At 35.5% G+C, this 21,421-nt stretch overlaps 1 protein-coding gene across 3 annotated transcripts in view; it reads right to left on the reverse strand.

The window, feature by feature from the left end:
• Nucleotides 1-1,036: 1,036 nt before the first annotated feature.
• zbtb32 (zinc finger and BTB domain containing 32) overlaps nt 1,037-21,421 on the reverse strand; it is a 32,387-nt gene continuing 12,002 nt past the window's right edge. Inside the window, exons 1-5 of one of the 3 annotated variants that reach the window (XM_048161465.1) lie at nt 20,695-20,816; nt 15,748-16,758; nt 12,207-12,307; nt 2,108-2,281; nt 1,037-1,668 (exon numbers count right to left, since the gene is read on the reverse strand). In XM_048161465.1, coding sequence (XP_048017422.1) covers nt 1,439-1,668; nt 2,108-2,281; nt 12,207-12,307; nt 15,748-16,685 — 1,443 coding nt within the window. In that variant the 5' untranslated portion in view covers nt 16,686-16,758; nt 20,695-20,816 and the 3' untranslated portion in view covers nt 1,037-1,438. Of the gene's footprint in view, nt 1,669-2,107; nt 2,282-12,206; nt 12,308-15,747; nt 16,759-20,153; nt 20,479-20,694; nt 20,817-21,421 lie in introns of those variants that run through there. The other 2 variants (XM_048161466.1, XM_048161467.1) reach the window with 2 other exon arrangements.

Below are 21,421 nucleotides of genomic sequence, written 5' to 3' on the forward strand. Positions count from 1 at the left end.
CCAGAAAGCTACTAAAAACATATTTAGAACAGTTAATGTGATTACAGTGGGTCAACCTTAATGTTATGAAGCGACGAGAATACTTTTTGTGCGCAAAACAAAATAACTTTTCAACAATATCCAGTGATGGGTGATTTCAAAACACTGCTTCATGAAGCTTCGAAGCTTTACAAATCTTTTGTTTCAAATCAGTGGTTCGGAGCACCTAAATCACATGATTTCAGTAAACGAGGCTTCGTTAAGTCATAAGTGTTTCAAAATGTCCATAGTTCATGTGACTTTGGCAGTTTGATACGCGCTCCGAACCACTGATTCGAAACAAAAGATTCGTAAAGCTTCGAAGCTTCATGAAGCAGTGTTTTGAAATTACCCATCACTAGATATTGTTGAAAAGTCTTTATTTTGTTTTTTTGGGTGCACAAAAAGTATTTTAGTTGCTTTATAACATTAAGGTTGAACCACTGTAGTCACATGAACTGTTTTAAATATGTCTTTAGTAGCTTTCTGGGCATCTGAAAGTGTTAATTATCTTGCTGTCAATAGAGGCCTCACTGAGCCATCGGATTTCATTAAAAATATCTTAATTTGTGTTCCAAAAATTAACAAAGGTCTTACGGGTTTGGAACGACATGAGGATGAGTAATCAATGACAGAATTTGCATGTTTGGGTGAACTAACCTTTTAAGGCTTCTGCCGAAACATGCACATATATACAGTGAATAGAATGTGAGCTGCTGCGAGGAAAGTAGGGAGAATCCCCTAGCAGATTTAGACAGGTGGTGCTGGGGAAGGAGGAGGGCTAGGAAAAATCCCACGGCACGCTGCACGCTGAGTTGTTCTGGTTCAGAACGGAAATAAATACATAGATAGCTTTAAGAGAACAATCAGCTGCTCAGAAAAGCTTCAAGACTGAACTATATACAGTATTTATTCAAAATACAGACCTACTGTCTACTATTCATATGCATTAATTTAGGATATTTTGCATACTTCCAGACATGGACACATGAAAAAAAGCCACAAACTCGACAAATTCTTTCTGTTTTAATCATAATGCTTTTATTAAAAGATTGTATACAGTGTGTAACTAGATCACATAGTGAGTGCTTAGATAAATGTTTCAGATTTCACCAGCTCAATAAATAAACATGTATTTTGTATGCTATTGTGATACTTCACAGCGAAAATAAGCATTGGCAAATTACACTCTACTTTATCTTAATTGGTGGGTGCAATGTTCACCTAACTAGACGTCTTCAAAGAAAACATCCATCATTGGCATAAATGTCCCTTGTATGTAACTTAAATATATATTATGATATTTGTAAAATGACTTCAAAATAGATTCTTAAAAGTATTAAAAATAACAAAACTGTATTAAATGTTCCATATCTACACAATGTATCCCCCTGGACTCAAATGTCCAGTATTTGCATGGTCAAGTGTGGCAGTTGTACAGGTATGTGCTGTTCAGGCTCCAGTCCGGAGGGAAGTCCTGCGTGGGGTGATTCTTCAGGTGTTTCTGCATGGCTGCCAGGCTGCTACAAAACTCCAGACACAGGGTGCACTGGTAGGGTGTGGCGCCGCCGTGAGTGCGCAGGTGCTTGATCATAGCCGAATAGTCACGAGAACGTTGGCCACACAGCCGACACTCAAAAGGTTTTTCACCTGGAAGAGAGACGAGGAGAAAGAACTGAGCTGAAGGTTTCATTTTAACATGATGTTCATGATGTCCCTAACCTGAAATGAATTAAATATAAACTGTTATTGTTAATTAAAATGAAAAGTATGAAAATGAAGACAGAAAATACAAAAATAAAAACCTAAACCTATCATCTCGATGCTACTAAAATAACACTGATTCAGATTACAGATCTAATCTTGATACAGTGAAACACAATGTTCGATTTCTCAGAAAGTGAAATCTTTATCTAAATGCGGTTTGTCCAATCCTGCTGCTATAGTGCCACCTTCCATCAAAGTTCAGCTCCAGCCCTAATTAAACACACCTGAACCAGCCAGTCTTCAAGTGTTCAGGATCACTAGAAACATCCAGGCTGGAGCTCAAACTTTGCAGCTCTGCTCATGGGTATAGGGTTGGATGTACCTGTGTGGACTCGGAGATGTGTGTCCAGCTGGTGTTTAAGGCTGAACCTCTTGCTACACTGTTTGCACTGGTAAGGTTTCTCTCCCCCGACGCCCCTCCTGAGTGAGCGCAGAGATCGCCTGTCCCGTCCACCTCGGCCACAGAACTTACACCTGAACGCCATATCCCCCGAACCTACCAACGGGTGATAACATAACAACAGTAAGTGAATAACTGGTGAACAAGAGGACTAGAAATAGAACACTTCTCTGTTATCAGTGGACAATCTTTTTAATGCAGTTTCATTTCAGAAGAAAACCACAGGCAAAGAGGTTTGAACAGTCATATGTGGCTCAGTTTACATATAATCTTCAGAGTCCATTTACCTTTTTTTTTTTTTTTTTTTTAGCACTTAATCAAAACTTACACTACTATTCAAAAGTTTGTGGTCGGCAAGATGTTTTAAATGTTTTTGAACGAAGTCTCTTCTGCTCACCAAGGCTGCATTTATATGATAAAAATAAGGTAAAAACAGTAATATTATGAAATATTATTACAATGTATTCATGTGATGACAGCTGAATTTTCAGCATCACTCAGTCTTAAGTGTCACATGATCCTTCAGAAATCATTCAAATATGCTGATTTGCTGCTCAAGAAACATTTCTTCTTAAAAAACAATTTAATATTTTTATGAAAGCTTACCTTTTTCAGGATTTTTTTATTAATAGAAAGTTCAAAAGAACAGCATTTGTTTGAAAACGAAATCTTTTGTAACATTATAAATGTCTTAACTGTTGCTTTTGAACAATTTAAGACATCCTTTCTGAATAAAAGTATTAATTTCTTTCAAAACAAACAAACAAACAGAAATTGGTTACACTTTAATTTAAGGTGTCAGTATTACAGTGTAATTATACATTTATGTACTGAGTGTTTACAGTTAACTACATGTACTTACTATAGGGTTAGGGTGAGGGTTTGGTTTAGGGTTAGTTGCATGTAATTATACATAATTTATAGTTATTACTACAGTAACTACATGTAACATGTGTAACTGTAAAATAAAGTGTTACCCAAAAATCTTACTGACCCCAAACTTGAATGGTAGTGTAAGTTTTTAGTTCAAAGATATGCTTGTTGTCTACGCGTGTTCTTATAGGACAGAAATGGCGACCTATTGACTAAAACTCTCAACATATCATGGTCACTGAGGCAAAAACAGTTTCAGCACTTGAAGCGAAAGCAGGGTTATTTTGGTCTGAAGTTGGTCAGCTCTTTGGCCCCTCATATCTGCTCAAATGTGTTTAAATTTGTCCGAGTGTTGTCTAACGCGCTGCTTGCAATGATTGTTCCATCCTGTTAAAAACACCAGTTAACCACGTGCGAAAGTGAAAGGAGACTTAATAATAAAAATAATGGTAACACATTTAAAAAAGGCTCCATTTGTTAACATTACACTACATTAGTTAAAATGAACAAACAATGAAAAAGCAAATAATTTCAACATGTACTAATACATTATTAAAATCAAAAGTTGCATCTGTTAATATTATTTAATGGATCCGAGGAGCTAATATGAACTACTGTAACAATGAATAATTGTATATTTTATTAACTAACGTTAACAACGTTTAATAAGCACTGTAATGATACATTAACTAACATTAACAAATGGAACCTTATTGTAAAGTGTTACCAAAATAATTTAGCTGGTTTATTACAGAAAACAAAAATCACGTAAAACATTTATAATAATAAAAATATATACAAATATATTGCATTTTCTAATTTAATACAAACATTACCATTTAGACATTTCTTAGTAGGCGATTTGGTCGGTCCCTCTGATGTTGCATGAAGATTTCCAGGTTGAGCATCTTGTGTGTTTCACTGAACGTAAGGAAATCTGACTTTATATATAACTTGAGAAGACCACAGCTTTATCAGCGTTATCGATACTATAGTGATTCTGAACATGTGGTCAATCTCATTTCCAGCAAATTGAGATGTCTGCACAATGTTTGAAAGAAACTGATTAAATGGTTTGCAGCTAGCCAGGGAAATATGATGCACAACTTTCTTACAAGAATAATGTATGGCCTTTCAAGGCTTCTGTACATTTCATAAGTATTTCTTATTAATTTTCATCTCAAGCCAGCGAATGTGCAAGCAGCTCAAGTTCTGTTTAGTGTAACTGCTGTGATGATAATATCACATATTAAATTAGAAGATGCAAAATATGTTTTCATTGGTACTACTATCAGACTTTGGCAAATTTGATTTAGGTGCATTTTTGTTTTCTTTTCTCTAATTTCCATGTTTAAATGAAGGGAGGAAAAAACAACGAGGACCTCACTATATATAGTTGTTGTTCATAAACATTAATTTATGTTGTTCGGTTAAACATAATAGAAATCATTGGTATTAACTGTATGAACGATGATTGAGAGAAATAATGACATTCTTGACATTGTAATGTCTGATTTGAGGAGACTAGTTGAAAATACACAAACACACACACAAAACACGACAAGTTTTCTAAAAAATGGCTTCTTGCTAAGAAATCTTCATCGGAAACATGAATTTAAATTCTGTTCAAATAATAATCCAATCTTTTGTTTATTTTATATCAAGCGTAAAAAGAGCAAGATTTAAAGTGATTTATGGTCAAAAATAAAGTGACATCTGAGCATTGGTAGTGCGCAGCCGAGGGGCCCAATTTTAGATAAACACATCCTGTGGCAACTTGGTGTGCGGCCTAGTTTATTGCTCTCCCTGTCCACACACACACACACTCATATATACATACACACACCACATCCTCCCCTGTACAGCTCAAAGTGTGAAAAAAAGCATGGTTAACACTTTCTGTCTTTATATTCACGAAGACAGCATTTGTGATAATCATATGGACACTTGCAAGGTTGTGTAAGCTTATAGTTCAGAGAATGCTGAAAAAAAAATCAAACACAAAAGTCATGTGTGAAACAAAAGCAAACATACGTGCACATGACAGACATTGTATTCACACATATAAACACCCACGCATTCCCACATACCCCAGGATGCAGCACAGTAACATAAAACGACTGCAGAAACTTGCGCCTTTACAGCACAAGTTTGCTGTTTGAATAGGTGACATCATACGATGTGCCAGACCGAATTATTTTAATAAAACCAAAACCCATCTGGATAATTCGAAAACTGTGCAGCTGGTCCCGTAAAATGACTTCAAAATTATTTGAGTAGGCGTAACCTAATGTTGTCAAGTTGAATGAGTCATATGAAGCACATTTGTAGGTCACGCAACAAATATTTTCATGGAAGTTGAAGGAAATGTGAAATATTGACATGCTTTTCTTCTAAAAACTACTTAAAACTAAATAATTAATAGTTATTAGACAAACAATTGCTAATAAATAAGAGACTACATTAGACTATGATAAAAAAGGACAATTTCGGTTAATTGCAAAAAAGCTACAAGGTGTAAAAAAGCTGCATTACCTAAAATATCCACTTCACCTTTTAATTCATAGAAATATACATTTATGTATATTTTAAACTAAAAACATGTAGTTGATATACTAAATACAGTCGAAATCACATAGTTTCTTAAAGACACCATGTGTTACTATCATTCTCACCCCAAAAAGCTCCGACGTGCACACATGCTCGCACACATAAAAAGCGCTCTAACCCCAATTTGGATGAAAAAAAGAACAAGTCAACACTTCTCTTTTTGTACTGTATACAAACCACCATGGAGCACAGAGCCAACCAACCACAGGACTGTGCTGATGCACCACGATTCAGAAGCCACAGTTTTCTCTCGCGCACAGCTTTACACCCCGGTTTAGCAGGTAAGGGGTCATTTGGTTCTGTCTTTGTACAATGAGAACTCTATGTGAACTAGGACAAAGCACAGCCACTATTTTGACTTCACAGTGACTTCTAAAAAATATTTGGACAGTTTAGTCACTTACAATGCATTAGCTTCCAAGCTGCATTTGAAAACAAATGATGCAAGAGCGTTTCTCAGAACTAACTTAGTTTCAACTTTACTTTCAACTAACATTTAACCAACTTGTCAATGTGATATATTTTTTTAAACAGATATATGAAGTAATTTCCCTTCAAGTTCACACATTTGTCTTAGCAGATTAACCACAGGAGTAGCTCACTGCAATAATGTCTGATAAGTCTGAATACTTTTTGTATTAATTCTGAATACTTTATCAAGTAATCTTTATCAATGCATTATAAAAGCAAGTGTATTAATTGCAGTGTTGGGGAAAGTTACTTGTGTTACAACATTGAGTTACTCCCTAAAAAGTAACTAATTGTGTTACTTTTTATGAAAAGTAATGCATTACATTACTTTTGCTTTATGTTTTCTCATCTGGGCAGGGCCAAAAGAATAGAACACAGTTGAAGAAAGTTCAACTCTCTTTAGCAATTAAAAATATATACATATTGAATAATATAAAAAAGAAACAAATGTGATGTTTAACTAAAGTAATTTTTGCTTATTAGTATGGCTGAATTGGATCATCAAAGGTCAGCAGCAAAGATGTTAGTTAAAGGGTTAGTTCACCCAAAAATGAAATTTATGTCATTAATTACTCACCCTCATGTCGTTCCACAACCATAAGACCTTCGCTCATCTTTGGAACACAAATTAAGATATTTTGATGAAATCTGATAGGCTTTTTTATCCTATATCCTTATGAAAACAATGAAATTATAACATCCGGTGTCCAAAAAAATAGTAATAAAAACATTGTTAAAATAGTCAACGTGACAACAGTTTTTCAACCTTAATCTTATGAAGCGACGAGAACAGTTTTTGTGCGCAAAAACAAAACAAAAATAACAACTTTATTCAGCAGTTTTTCCTCTTCCCTGTCAGTCTGTTAAGCAGTGCTGCATTTCCGTGTTTACGTTCGAACCCTGGCTCATTATTGGCCTGCTCCTGCATCAGCATCGCACACGTGTCGTGCTGCTCACGTGAACAGCGTTAGCCGGACATAGAACCTGGAAGCTGCAATGAAAATAGAGTAGCAGAGGAGAGACGGGGAGAGACGAATTTGTTGAATAAAGTCATTATTTTTGTTTTGTTTTTGACCACAAAAAGTATTCTCGTCACTTCATAACATTAAGGTTGAACCACTGCAGTCACATGGACTATTTTAACGATGTCTTTACTACCTTTCTGGGCCTTGAAATTGGTTTGACGTTGCTGTATATACGAAGATCAGAAAACTCTCGGATTTCATCAAAAATATCTTAATTTGTGTTCTGAAGATGAACAAAGGTCTTACGGGTGTGGAACGACATGAGGGTGAGTCATTAATGACATAATTTTTCATTTTTGAGTGAACTAACCCTTTAATAAAGTGAGATTAAATACATAAAGTATATTTGTATTATTTAACATTTAATTATTGCAGGTTTACATAATATTCTGATTTCGATGAAATACTGAACCAGTTTTTTTGCAAGTGAGATATTTATATTATATGTTATATATCTTTATATTTAATAAAAAAAAAAAAAAAAAGTTTTGATTTGTGACTTTTTAAATAATTAGTGCTGGAGGTAACACATGTTACTTTTTAGATTAATCAGATTACTTTTTTCAAAGTAACTAGTAAAGTAACACATTACTTTTAAATTTACAGCAAAATATCTGAGTTACTTTTCCAAATAAGTAACACAAGTTACTTTGATTTCCCATGTGTTGACTAACAGCTCTCCAGTCGCCATGTTGAGAGAAATCAGGAGTAAGTGCAGAGGCGTTGTGTGTGAACATGAAGGTTATTGTAGTTCTAGACTAAATATGAGCAGGCAGCTACTCATCTCACAAAAACACATTCAGTATTCCTCAAAATGAATAACAGTCAAATGCAAACTCAGAACATTATGCAAACCTGAAATGTCAAATAACACAACTATACTTTACGTATTTAATCTCACTTTATTAACCAATGTCTTTGCTGCTGACGTTTCGATGATCCAATTCAGCGATAATAATAAGCAAAAATGACTTTGGATAAGATAAACATTTAGATCACATTTGTTTCAATTTTTTTATTGCTTAAAGGTGCAATATGTAAGAATTTTGCAGTAAAATATCCAAAAACCACTAAACCAGTGTTATATATTTTGTTCACTTGAGTACTTACAATATCCCAAATGTTTCCAACTATTTGTAAATCGTGAGAAAATTGCAATTTTAACCAAGGCTCCAGGACGTGTGAGGAGTCGCCTGTCAATTGCGCCATACCCACGTTACCCTCCGGTTTTATTTTGTTTGAACACAAGCCACAGCAGCCGCCGAATGAACGCACAGAGTACACACTCAAATGTATCTAATATGATAAACAGAGCTGTGTTACCTCATACTCATGACCGGAATAGCGGAAGCAGCGCCGGTGACTGTGTTATAATAAAAGTTCTGCTGCTCGTGAGGCGTGTGTTGCTCAATCGCTCCAGTGGCCTCGTTCAGCTCCCACAACACTTGCTTCATACTACAGTAACGTTAATAATCGCATCCATGAACATGATTTCTTCCCGAGACCTATCCCTATTCTTTTGCACCATCCGTTGAGGTGAAGACCACAAGATTCCGCTCTCAAACTTGGCGTCATCAAGCTACGCCATTGTTTTGAATAGGCCTCTAGCGACCTCTAGCGGACAGAATTATTACATACTGCACCTTTAAGTAAGAGAGCTAAACTTTCTTCTCCTGTTTCCTATTTTCATCAGCACAGCTGAAAGATCTGTTTGAGCAGCGCCTTCTAGTGTTCAGGCATGAATTTACATTTCCTTCAGGCTGAGACTTATTTATATAACTTTTGTTGTTAAAGTTTCTTTACATTTGCCAAAATGTATGTTTTATTATGAAAAACAAACAAGCAAGCCTAGCCCAGATGAGAAAAAGTAATGTAATGCACTATTTTCCATAAAAAGTAACTAAGTAACGCAATTAGTTACTTTTTTATGGAGTAATGCAATATTTAGTGCATTACTTTTAAAAGTTATCTTCCCCAGCATTGCACATAAAACATTTGCGAATAAAGCGTTGTTTCCATCCCATTTGTTCAAGAGAACAAAATCGTCACTTCCTTGGAAATTGGCACAATGTACTGTAGTAATATAAGTTGCCGTAATTGGGCAAGCCATTGTGGCTCTTTTTTCCTACATCATAAATTACTTGCATCTCAGAGCGCAGATGAAACGCAATAAAAGCTGTTGTGTTATCTTGCGTTTGGATGCCTGGTGTTTGGGAATGCAATCGTGTGAGACGCTGTACCAAATCATTCTGATGACAGACTTTGGCTTAGGCATTTCAGAATGATCAAGCCAACATTTGAGATGCTGCAATCAACTCATCAACTGCAAACGCATATGTTTTTATGTGCACCTTGGTGTTTCCAAGTGTTATTATTATTATTTTTTTAAAATGCGATATCCCATAAAAATGGGTGGATGGAAACATAGCTATTGTCCTTCGCCTGTAATTTCTTCTTTTCTTCTTGAATTCCTGTGCTCGGGACATTTCTGGTCTGCAACCTTTGGACATGCAGCAAGTGTGTCACCCTAGCCAATCACAATGATATCTGCAACTCGATTCAGATTATTATGCATTGTAATTATGTTTTTATGATGACGTGTAATTATTAGCGTGCTAGACTGAAGATGGCTAGACTGAAGAGCCTAGTGTAACTGTTCTTTCATATACACAAAAATGCTATTTATGCATGACAAACACAATATTTTCAAAATAGCTAATCACTGATCTTCCCACAGGGCAGGGGAGAGGGTTTGCGCTTCTGCCAGTGTTCTGCCTGTGAGGAGGGGTCAAATTTAAATGTAGTGTTTATAAACAGACCGCAATTGTTGTTGTTTGCTAATAGGTGGGTTCGACTGCACAGAACGATTGATGTATGTCATCAAAGTACCTCGGGAGTGATTTGAAAGCATACAGAGCCGTTTGCTCTCTAATCGCTTTCGCAGTTCTGAGGGATTAGAGAGCAAATGGCTCTGTATGCTTTTGAATCACTCTCGAGGTACTTTGATGTCATACACAAATCGGTCTGCATAGTTGAACCCACCTATTAGCAAACAACCATCCAATCATTTCCCCATGGACAAAATCAAGTCCCACCCTACAAAAGCTGTTTCACTTGGATATATGGCACAATAGGGAAAATAGACTATCACAACTTTTGTTTCATGCCGATTTTATGTGCCCAAATAATTTCTAATGCCACTGTATGTGTTCTACAAAGTCATTTTAGCATATTAACTCATTTATAATGCTAGATGCTAGGAGACACTTTTATATATATATATATATAAGCACCTGACAGAACACTTTAAGGTTCTATTTAGAACATTTCCTTCTAAGAGTGAACAAACCTTGCATTCACTATAAATATAAATATTGTTGGACTTGTGATGAATTGCATTCGTTCCTATATCATAGTCGTTTTGGATAAAAGCATCTGTTAAATGCATAAATGTACATTTAAATGTAAAATAAAATTAAATAACCATTTCATGGGAAATCCTGGCTGAAAGATTGGTAACACTTTACTTGAAGGGGTGTGCATAAAACTGACATGACACCTTCATAATCTTGACATGACACGTGTCATGAATATGAAGGAGGTTTTATGCATGTTTATGACAACTGTCATTAAATGTCATTCGCTCAATTATGTCATTTTTAATGCAAAGATGACATTGTTTGAGATGTCTTTGTTACGACAACTTGACATAAACCAATACATCATAACCTGTCAGTGTCTTTGTCATGACAACTTGACATTAGCAAAACATCATAACCTGTCATAAACATGACATAGCAGATTAATTATCAAACTTAAAAAAAACTACTTAGCTTTATGGGTTAACATTACATGACATTATTTTGGTAACACTTCAGTATAGGGAACACATATATAAACGATTAACTATGACTTTTCCTTCAATAAACTCTTAATTTACTGCTTATTATAGTTAATTGTTAAGTTTAGGTATTGGGTAGGATTAAGAATGTAGAATAAGATCATGCAGAATAAGGCATTAATATGTGCTTTATAAGTACTAATAAACAGCCAATATTTTAGCCATATGAATGCTAATAGTAATAAGCAACTAGTTAAAAGACCCTAAAATAAAGTGTTACCATTATTTTATCTTTTTTTAAGAAATATGAAATTGTCTATTATCTGACCTTCTGTTGGTGGAAACTTAAAAAAAAAAAAAACAAAAACAAAAAAAACATGAAATGAAAAATAGTCATGACGCTGTTATAAAATTATTTGTCAGAGTATTGTCACTTAATGACATTTTAATGACAAGTTCAATTTATACCACTGTACTTGAGCTCAAGATACATATTCATGACACTATTATAATGGCCTCATGACAGCCATTGTCAAAACCAACCTCATGACAGTTTAATGTAATGTTATCCCATAAAGCTAAATGATGTCAAGTTGTCATGACAAAGACACTGACAGGTTACGATGTATTGGTTTATGTCAAGTTGTCATAACTCGGACATCTCAAACAATGTCATCTTTGCATTAAAAATGACATAACTGAGCGAATGACACTTAATGACAGTTGTCATATACATTCATAAAACCTCCTTCATATTCATGACATGTGTCATGTCATGATTATGAAGGTGTCATGTCAGTCTTATGCACACCCCTTCAAGTAAAGTGTTACCGAAAGATTTTACAGAAATCAAGTTCAACTGATAGATGCATGAATTTTGCATTTCAAAAGACGCTTTTTTTCCCACCATCTACTATCCTTTCTTTTACTGCTGTCAGAGGAAGGGAGGCAACGGCCACCATCTCTACTTTAGATTGCTTTTAGCTCTTTGAGAGATACACAACATTTACATCCTGTTGCGGGCATCCATTCCTCTGAACTACGTAAAATGTCAATGCATCCAAGGCAAAATCTGCAACTTACTGCCACCCAGTTGGTGTTTCTGCAAGCTTCTGCACGAGTATATGCCTTCTTTATTCTGTGCAGATAAGAGTGCATACAATTATTCTAGATTAATTTGTGCATTTATACAGCATATTACCTGAGGTTGATGACCCAGTGGTTGGCCTCCAGGGGTTTTCCAGGGCCGGCTTACCGCAGTGTCTGCAGCATATCTCCCTGTCCTCTTGAACCTTTGGCTTCCTGTGGAAAATGTTGTCATGTTAATGCTTATTCAAATAAGTCCACATTTTCCATGCATAATTAGTATAGACATTAGCTTTTAGGACTTTATTCATCATCAACAAATAACTTCAAACTGAGTCACTGCATTTTCCGCTGGTATTTTTTGAACCACTTGTCGATCTGGTCAGCTAACACCTGCTGATTCAGTAGCACTTCTAGAGCTACATTTCCACACACTGTGGTGTTTTAGCAAGACCACGGCTAATTCTAACCTGCAGGTAAAGGTCAGTGAGAAACCCACACGCTATCAAGGTGTTACCCTCTGTTAGGTTTAGTGTGCTATCACATTTGTGTCAGTTAAAAGTGTTAAAAGACATGACTAAATTTGTTCCTCATGATCTTAACCTTTAGATCTAAATACTTAATGCTTAAATATTTGAAAGTAGGTCATTAGATAAATATAAATATGTCTAGACTTTCTTTACTACTTCTTTATTTTACTAAAACTAATTTGCACCTGATGAAGTGTAAATATAATAAGAAATAAGTAGGTGTGAAGAAGAATATGAAGAGGAAATTTACGGACAAAACTTGATATACAGCGCAGGCATTCTGTAGCCCCACACGTGTAGACAGAAGTTGGCAAAATGCCATTCAAACGCATTTCAAACCTGTATTATCAAGCGATTAAGAAGATCAATTTAAACTTACATCACCTCCTGTCTAAAACACACATGAACAAAGGTTTTGCTCTCAGGTAGCAGGAAACAAAGCAAGCCGACAATGGTTTCCTCTGCCAGAGTAAAGCAACCTGCAGCGCATCTACAGTACGAAGAAAAGATCATTTGATTTTATATCTGATTCAAATATTGAGAGCCCAAATAATAATAAATATGCTATCCAAAATACATGAAGTGACCCTTTTACCTTAAGCATCATCAAGGCTGTCAGAAATGTATATTATTCTAGATGTTTATTCGTTTATTCATGAAACTTGATGAACTGGTGAGTGGGTGGTTTGTACTGTTTCTCTCTATGTGCATGCATAGATAAGAAAGAAAGAAAGAAAGAAAGAAAGAAAGAAAGAAAGAAAGAAAGAAAGAAAGAAAGTTTCAATTTTACACTCACAATGAGCAAAACAAGCATAAAGATCTCTGTCTGAATGGGGCACCTGTTTGTGTGTGTGGCAAATTAGGGAGTGGAACAGACCTTGGCTAAAAATGAACCTGAAATAGAACATCCTGCTCTGAGGGTGGAGATAGCCGACTTTCATGTTTGCTGTTTGTAAAGTCGGGGACAATTGGGGGGCTCCCCTCAGTTTCGGCCTTGATAGTAAGTATTGTTTTCCAAAACATTCCACCGACATATCCAGTATTTAGTGCACATGGTTCTGTGCTTTTAAACGGGCTCAAACACTTAAAATAGAGACTGACAGATCTTTACGACCACAAGTTCACCTATATACATCATACACTTCAAGTTACGGATAAAGGCATCATAAAAATATTTTTCTTCGTACCCTTAAAGTGTTTCATTACAATAATATATCTCAACTCTATCCATAATTGTCTTTATTGAACTGTAATTCCACTGCCACTAAACCACAGGCTGTTATTAGTTCCCCTCATTTTAATGGAGCCTGTAGACAAATTCATGTAGGTGGAACAGGGGGCTGGTTGGGGAAAATGTGTCTGTTGGAAAGTACAGATACACTACCCGTGAAAAGTTTGACATGCTTGATTGAATTAGATTCTCAACTCCAAAATGTTTTGATCGAAAGACATTTTATAGAATACTATTGTAGATATATACAATGCAAATAGATACAATTTTTAAACAAAAACTATTTTTGATGATGGATGGTTGGAGTGGATGTTGAAGGAAAAAGCAGTCAACAAGTGAACTCAATCGAAATATTTTATAAACATACTTTTGAATTTTATATTTAAAAATCAGGATAAAAGTAAATTTCGAGCAATCGTGATCATCTTCAATGACTTCAGTTCCAAAATTAGTATAGTATTGCTTAGTAGCAAACCATTCGGTAACACTTTATTTTACAGTGCCGTCGTTACATGTTACTACAATGTACTTACTATAGTAATAACAGTAAATTATGCATAATTACAAGGAACTAACCCTAAACCAACCCTAACGGTAACTCTATAGTAAGTACATGTAGTTAATCAATAGTACTAAGTACTTATTTGAGTAACTACGGCACTGTAAATAAAGTGTAACCAATCATTCCTTTTTTTAAAGTTAAAGTAAAGCAAGGTCATATTTTGTGGTGTTTGCTTTGGTTATGACTGTAAATGTGTTGATGCATTGGTGAAAAATGTGTTTACCAGGCTAATGGTGTTCTGCTGAAATTAGCTGACTATAATGTGGCTTCCTGCCGAAAATATCGTTATAAAAAAAAAGAAAAAAGGAGAGAACTTTCATCATGCTGAAAATACCTGGATGTCTTATAACCCTGGACTTCTCTTTGAAAAAGACTATGGACACTGGACTACTAAAGGTCAAAATTCAATATATATATATAGTTTATTAAAGTTTAAATGTTAATGAATGTTTAATGTTCAGATATAAAGACAGCCCAAAATGTTTGGAATACTTAAATGAGAAAGGTCACCCAAAATGAATTTTCTTTTATTTACTCACCTTCATGTCATTACAAAACTGTATAATTTCTTCTACGGAATATATTTGGAAAGATGTTGGTATCCAAATAGTTTCTATTGTACGGACAAATAAATATTCAAATATCAAAATATATACGAGATGTTCCACAGGGGGGGAAAAAAGAAAGTCATACAGGTTTACAATGACATGAGAGTGAGTAAATGATGACAGAAGTTTCATTTTTAGGTGAACTTTCCCTTTAAGCCACCCATTATACATATGAATATCATTGCATTAAATAGCAAGCATCTCAATGTGAACAATAGTGTTTCACCATTTAAAACCAAAAGTTTTTGCAAAATATTTTGCTTGAAAAGTACATACATTGATATTTATTGATAATTAAGTTCAAATGATAAGTACAAATAGTAATATTTATATTTTTTTTTTTAAACCATCTCTGATTAATTTAAAAAATGCTAAACAAACTCAGTTTATTTATTGGCTTTTAGTTATTTATCTATTTATTTATTCTTTGATTTATTGATTCATCAATTGGATATATATATATATATATATATATATATATATATATATATATATATATATATATATATATATATATATATATATATATATATATATATATATCATTAATAGTCCAAATCAAGCAAAAAATGACTATCAATTAACCATTTTTTTTTTTTAATCTAATTTGCCAAACTCAAATGAACTGTAGCTATTCTAGATGACTTGCCTTTTTTTTAAACTCAATTTCACAGGGTTGGATATTTTATCATAACATTTTTAAGGTTCATCTACGCGTTTCTTACCTCTCTTGACTTTCTGACACGGACTCTGTTAAAGCTGTACTGATAGAGGCGTTCTTTCCTTTTAGACCCGAAACGAAGGGACTGTCTTGAGTCAGCGGAGGAGAATGTATGAGAGGGTGATAGGGGTGAAGCAACCCCGTGTAACCCATAAGTGAGGAGGAGACCTGTGGCTGGAGGGAGCGGTGCAGGATGGGGTATATGGGTGTGGGGTACGGGTACGCTCGGAGGGAGTGGATGGTCATAATTTCTCTACAGTTTAACACCATGCTACGAGACGGGCTGACCGGGGGCCAACAGAAGCGAGGGGATGGAGATGGGGTGCTGGAGGAGATGATGGATTCTCTGGAGAAGATGGGAGGCTGAGGAGATACAGGAGAACAGCTTTTCTTGTGTGGATCATGGACCGACCTCTTGTGGTGTTTATCGGTGGAAGAACATTCTTCTTCTAAAGAACAACTGAGGTTGTCTTTATCCGTAGGATGGCTTCTTTTGGACAACAACTCGGTGTGCTTGTATGTTTTGTCATCTTGGAGTGACTTTACCACTTTTGTGTCCGTCTTAGTAGGGGAATCTGGACTACTAAGTTGTGCTTGGCACTGTTCCACCAAAGACTCCACTTCCAGGTACTCGGCACCCCTCAGCAGCTCTTCCAGGTCATCTTTGGGCACATCCACCGATTCGCTGTACACATAGTCTAAGATTTGCTTGAGGGTGTGGGGAGAGACGCTTTCTATAGTGCAGCAGTACCCTGGACCTGGACCGTGCTGGTTTGTTAACTGACGCTTGAGACGTTTGCTCGCCAGCGCTAGGATCAGAGCGTGGGCTTTAAATGAAAGGCCCTCCACGGTGAGAAGCGTGTCACAAAGAGTCCCTGCCTGGCGGAGCTGCTCCGTCTGATGCAGAAACGGCACGTGGTGAGGGTTATGAATGCGGATCATCTTCAAAGAGTGAAAGGTGTTGCTGAAGTGAGATGATCGGGTTTGATGTCGTGCTGTGAAATCTCATGTCAGCCTTTGGAAGGGGGAAAAAAATAGAGGTTAAGTTTGTCAAGGGAAACTTGTTTAGGTTTGTCAAGGAATCTTAGACGGTGTGAAAGAGAACAGAAAGAGAAAAAAAAGTTCTCTCATTAAAAATATCAGAAATTAGTGGATTATATAATATACCGTACAACAAAATATATACCCTACAACAAAATATGGTACTTTATTAGAAAATAATTAAAATGCTAATGATATAAAACTACATAGGCCTATTACAAATAATAATAATTTAAAAATGCTGAAGAAATATTTTTAAATAGTAGATTGTTTATTGATAATTAAGTACAACTGATCATGAGTGAAATTAATAAATAAATACAAAATTAAAAAATAGATTATTGATAATTAAGTACAACTGATAATGAGTGCAATTAATAAATGAAAAAAAAAAATTAAAAATAGATTGTTTATTGATAATTAAGTACAACTGATCATGAGTGTAATTAATGAAAAAATATTTAAAAAAAGAGATTATTTATTGAGAATTAAGTTCAGCTGATCATGAGTGCCATTAATAAATGAAAAAAAATATTTAAAAAATTTGATTGTATATTAATAATTAAGTACAACTGATCATGAGTGCAATTAATAAATTATTTTTAAATTAGATTGTTTATTGATAATTAAGTACAACTGATCATGAGTGCAATTAATAAATTATTTTTTTTTTTTTTAATTAGATTGGTTATTCATTATGAAGTACAACTGATCATGAGTGCAACTGATAATGAGTATTTAATTTTTATTTTTTATTTTTTAGACCCATCTCTCTGATACAAACTCAATTTATTTACTGGCTTTCAGTTATTTATGTATTTATTTATTGACTTGTCAGGTTGACCTGGTTATTATATATTCATTAATCAGTTTATTTATGTATCCGGCTTTAATATGCATTGTTTGGATATGTGAAAAAATAGATCATTAATAGTCCAAATCAAGCCGCAAAAGACCACCAATTAGTTTTTTTTTTTTTAGTTTGCTAAAATCAAATGAACCGTTTTGTCGTAGCTATTCTTGTCCAATCATTTGAGGGCACATGGTAGAGTATAAAAATCATATCAATCTTTCGACATTCAACTGTCATGTAGAGGACAAGAAGATAGTTTAGTCCTAACCAGTATCATTGCCATTTTACAAGCACCAAAGGATTAAAAGGTTAAAATGTTTTCATACAAAAGAGTTTGGTTTTCAGACAGACAAACAGACCGAAAGAAAGAGTGAAACATAGATAAGCCCGAAGAGGAAAATAAAACTTAATTTCAGAGATTGTGAAAGACATATTCAGGAGAATCGAGTTTTTTTTTCCTGAACTCATCAGCGTCACAACATCTCTAATCTACTTTCAGCAATCAGTCAGACAAACTAATTCACAAAATGAAACTCTAGCAATGTTTAATCATTTCTATCTCACAATACATTCACCCATGAACTAGAATTGCATTGTCTGGGTATATGGCACAGAGCGGAGGCGGACATGTCTGGTCATGTAAAGCGACAAGGGCCTTTCGAATTTTGCATCACCTTTGAAATTCTGTTATGAAGCTTTGCGATGAAGCCACAGACCTCTTCAGAATGTGAAACTCTGACTAATGCCGGTACGCTGAGACTCGTAAGAGTTCAAGTTTGTTTGATCAACAACAACAGTATCAAAGCCATACAGTAGGTCGGTTTAGATATGCATCTACTGTAGTAGCAGTGTGATGTGGTGTCTGGTGGAGCGTTTGATTACAGTAGGCCTACATCGCAGATGTGTGCTAATTCCTCACAATTGCACAGAAATTTATGCGGACATGGTGAAAAAAGATTTCAATATTCAATCCTGTAGTGCGTGCAAAGAAAGACACTCCAAACAACATGACCGTTTTGGAATAATGGGCAGTTTTGGATTTCATCATTGAGACGTACAAGGTTTCGAGATGCAAGTAGCTCAATCGCGAAATATTCACATGACCTATTGTCTGTTTTTTGTCTTCAATCTCACAATTGCGCACAAAAGAAAGTTAAAGATTATCGAATACCCGATCACTCCCGATACGATCACTCCCCCTCAGCGCAGAGGCAACGGTGACGGATTGTGTGGAACATATTGTACTGAGATGACGATGCTCAATGTTCTAATTACTAGAATTGATGCTAAACTGGCTAAAAGTGAGACACACCACACACACACCCTGCAAAGCATGAGAAAACAACCGAAACAACTCAACATTAATATTGTAAAACATTTACCAAACAGGAGTGTGCAGATACTTATTTTTCACAACTGTCCAAATTAACTGATGGGACTCAAAATGCGCAGCTTACAAAGCTCATTAACACAAATGAGGTGTTCTGGAACCAAGTTGGCCTACTTAAAGGGATAGTTCACAAAAAAAAGAAAATTGTCATAATTTACTTAACTTTTACGTCGTTCCAAACCTGTATGAATTATTTTCTTTCGGTTCGTTAAAGAAAATTGGCGTCAAAGCGCATTGAGCTTTCAAATCACAGAGACATTTTTCAAAAGTCATACAAGTTTGGGATGACATGAAGGTGTGAGTAAATGACTACAGACATTTCATTTTTGGGTGAACGGTACGTTTAACGGAGAATATGATCGGCTAAAAAAACTGAAATTACTTCTTTTGTGATCCTTTGCAGCTTTATTTGTAGCATTAGCATTTGTCTGAGTCATATATTATGATACAATATTAATAGTCTAGTGTGTTGTAATATAAGTGAGTCATATTACCTGTAAAGCTACATTACACAGCGTACAGTATCGCAGTTAGTGTTTAGACATGCAAAAATTGAATCTCAAATTGCCAAAACTACCAGCCTTGCTTAAAGCTTTTGCTTTTCATAAATCACTAAAACAGTTTTAATCCAAGTTGTTTTGGCAAAAAATGATCTAGTTATGTACTGTAGTAAATTTTAAATCTAAAATAGTCAAAAAATTAATTAATTGCTTCATGCATTACTGCATTTACTGTATTTTCTACAACGATCGTGATCACTCTAGCAGCTACCAAGAAATCGACCACAAGTTTAGACGGTTTATGTTTATGACTATAATACAATTAGCAACGCTAAATAAAATGCATATGGAAACACTTATTGTGCTTTTGCTAAATTATTTCTAAGACCAATCTGCTTTACAATTTATGCTCAGCTATAGTGCGCTAAACAAAGACTGTCACAGCGAACGATACCTCACCAGTTCCTATACTGTCTTCGCCTTCTTCTAAAGCCCTAGCGCAGTTGAATTCTCATTTGAGCGTGAGAATGAGAAGAATGAAACTGAGGAAAATTCTGTGTAATTGCGATTGCAATTGCCTAAAATGACTGCAAATTCTGCGGTAGTGCAATGAGCAATTGACTTACCTGCCGTACAGGCCTGTGAATGTCTGAATGTGACACGCAAGTTACACTCTGTCCCATCACCAAACCGAACCCTTCCTTTCATTGTACGAAACTACAGTACATCAGATGTCTCAACTACTGTCTAACAACAGACATTAGCCCAGGCCACAACAATCTATGAGCACTATCAACCCACCAGTGAAGAAGGCACCTATAGATTGAACAACACACACTCAAATGCGGGTGATAACTGCAAAAGTGCATCGGTCAGACCAACATAAAGAGACACAGCGAGAGAAAGAGGCCCATGAGTAACAGGGGAAAACCTGTCTGCAGTGACACATCCTCTCCGGGCCTGCAGTCAGAAAAGACCTCAACACACAATCAGACACTTGCACGGATGCTTTTGTAATCAAAAGATGTTTTTCCAGATATAGAAAGCACAGCACTTGGTGATGGGGGAGGGGAAGATGTAGAGAGACAGCAGGCAAGATGAGAAACAGCTACACTAGACGATGGAAAAGAAGAAGAGCCTGACTCACAGAAACTTTCAAAGACGTACCTATGCGCTCAAGGTGGAGGCTGCGTCCTGCCGTGAGCAAGCCAACAGAGAGACATTAACAAGCATTGCGACCTCAACCAGAGATGTCATCGACCAGTGGAAGCCTACATGTGGGTGAGATATAGCAAGGCCACCTCTAAACTCTAGCCAGCCCCTCCCCTTTCACCTCAAACATCTGTGATTGGTCTTTAGCCTTTTTTTTCTTCCTTTCTTTCACCATTTTTTTTCTAGAAATCATGTGCATCTGTGCTGTTGACTTATATGTCCATCAAAACTTTTCCTGATAGCTGCAGAAATATGACCTGGTCAAGCTCAGAAAGTTAATTAATTATGATATGTCAAGGGAAATAAACATTTTGATAAGTTTTCATGTTTGATATGTTTTCATGTCAATAGCACCCGGAAATATCTGCTCAAACCTGTTTATAGTGATACTGTCATAGAACAAAGCGTCCCACTTTATATTAGGTGGCCTTAAGTACTATGTACTTACATCAAAAAATAAGTACATGTACTTTTTGGTTTCATATTGAATTGCAAAACACTTTTGCTGCCATTGAGGTGGATACGGGTAAGGTTAGGGACAGGTTTGGTGGTATGGGTAGGTTTAAGGGTAGGGGTAAGGTGTAAGGGATGGGTCAACAGTGTAATTATAAATGTAATTACAGAAATTAATTACAGATGTAATTACATGCAGGTGTTTTCAAAATATAAGTACAATGTAAAA

This window comes from Megalobrama amblycephala, linkage group LG16 (assembly GCF_018812025.1).
Source record: "Megalobrama amblycephala isolate DHTTF-2021 linkage group LG16, ASM1881202v1, whole genome shotgun sequence".
In the NCBI taxonomy this organism is placed as follows: domain Eukaryota; kingdom Metazoa; phylum Chordata; class Actinopteri; order Cypriniformes; family Xenocyprididae; genus Megalobrama; species Megalobrama amblycephala.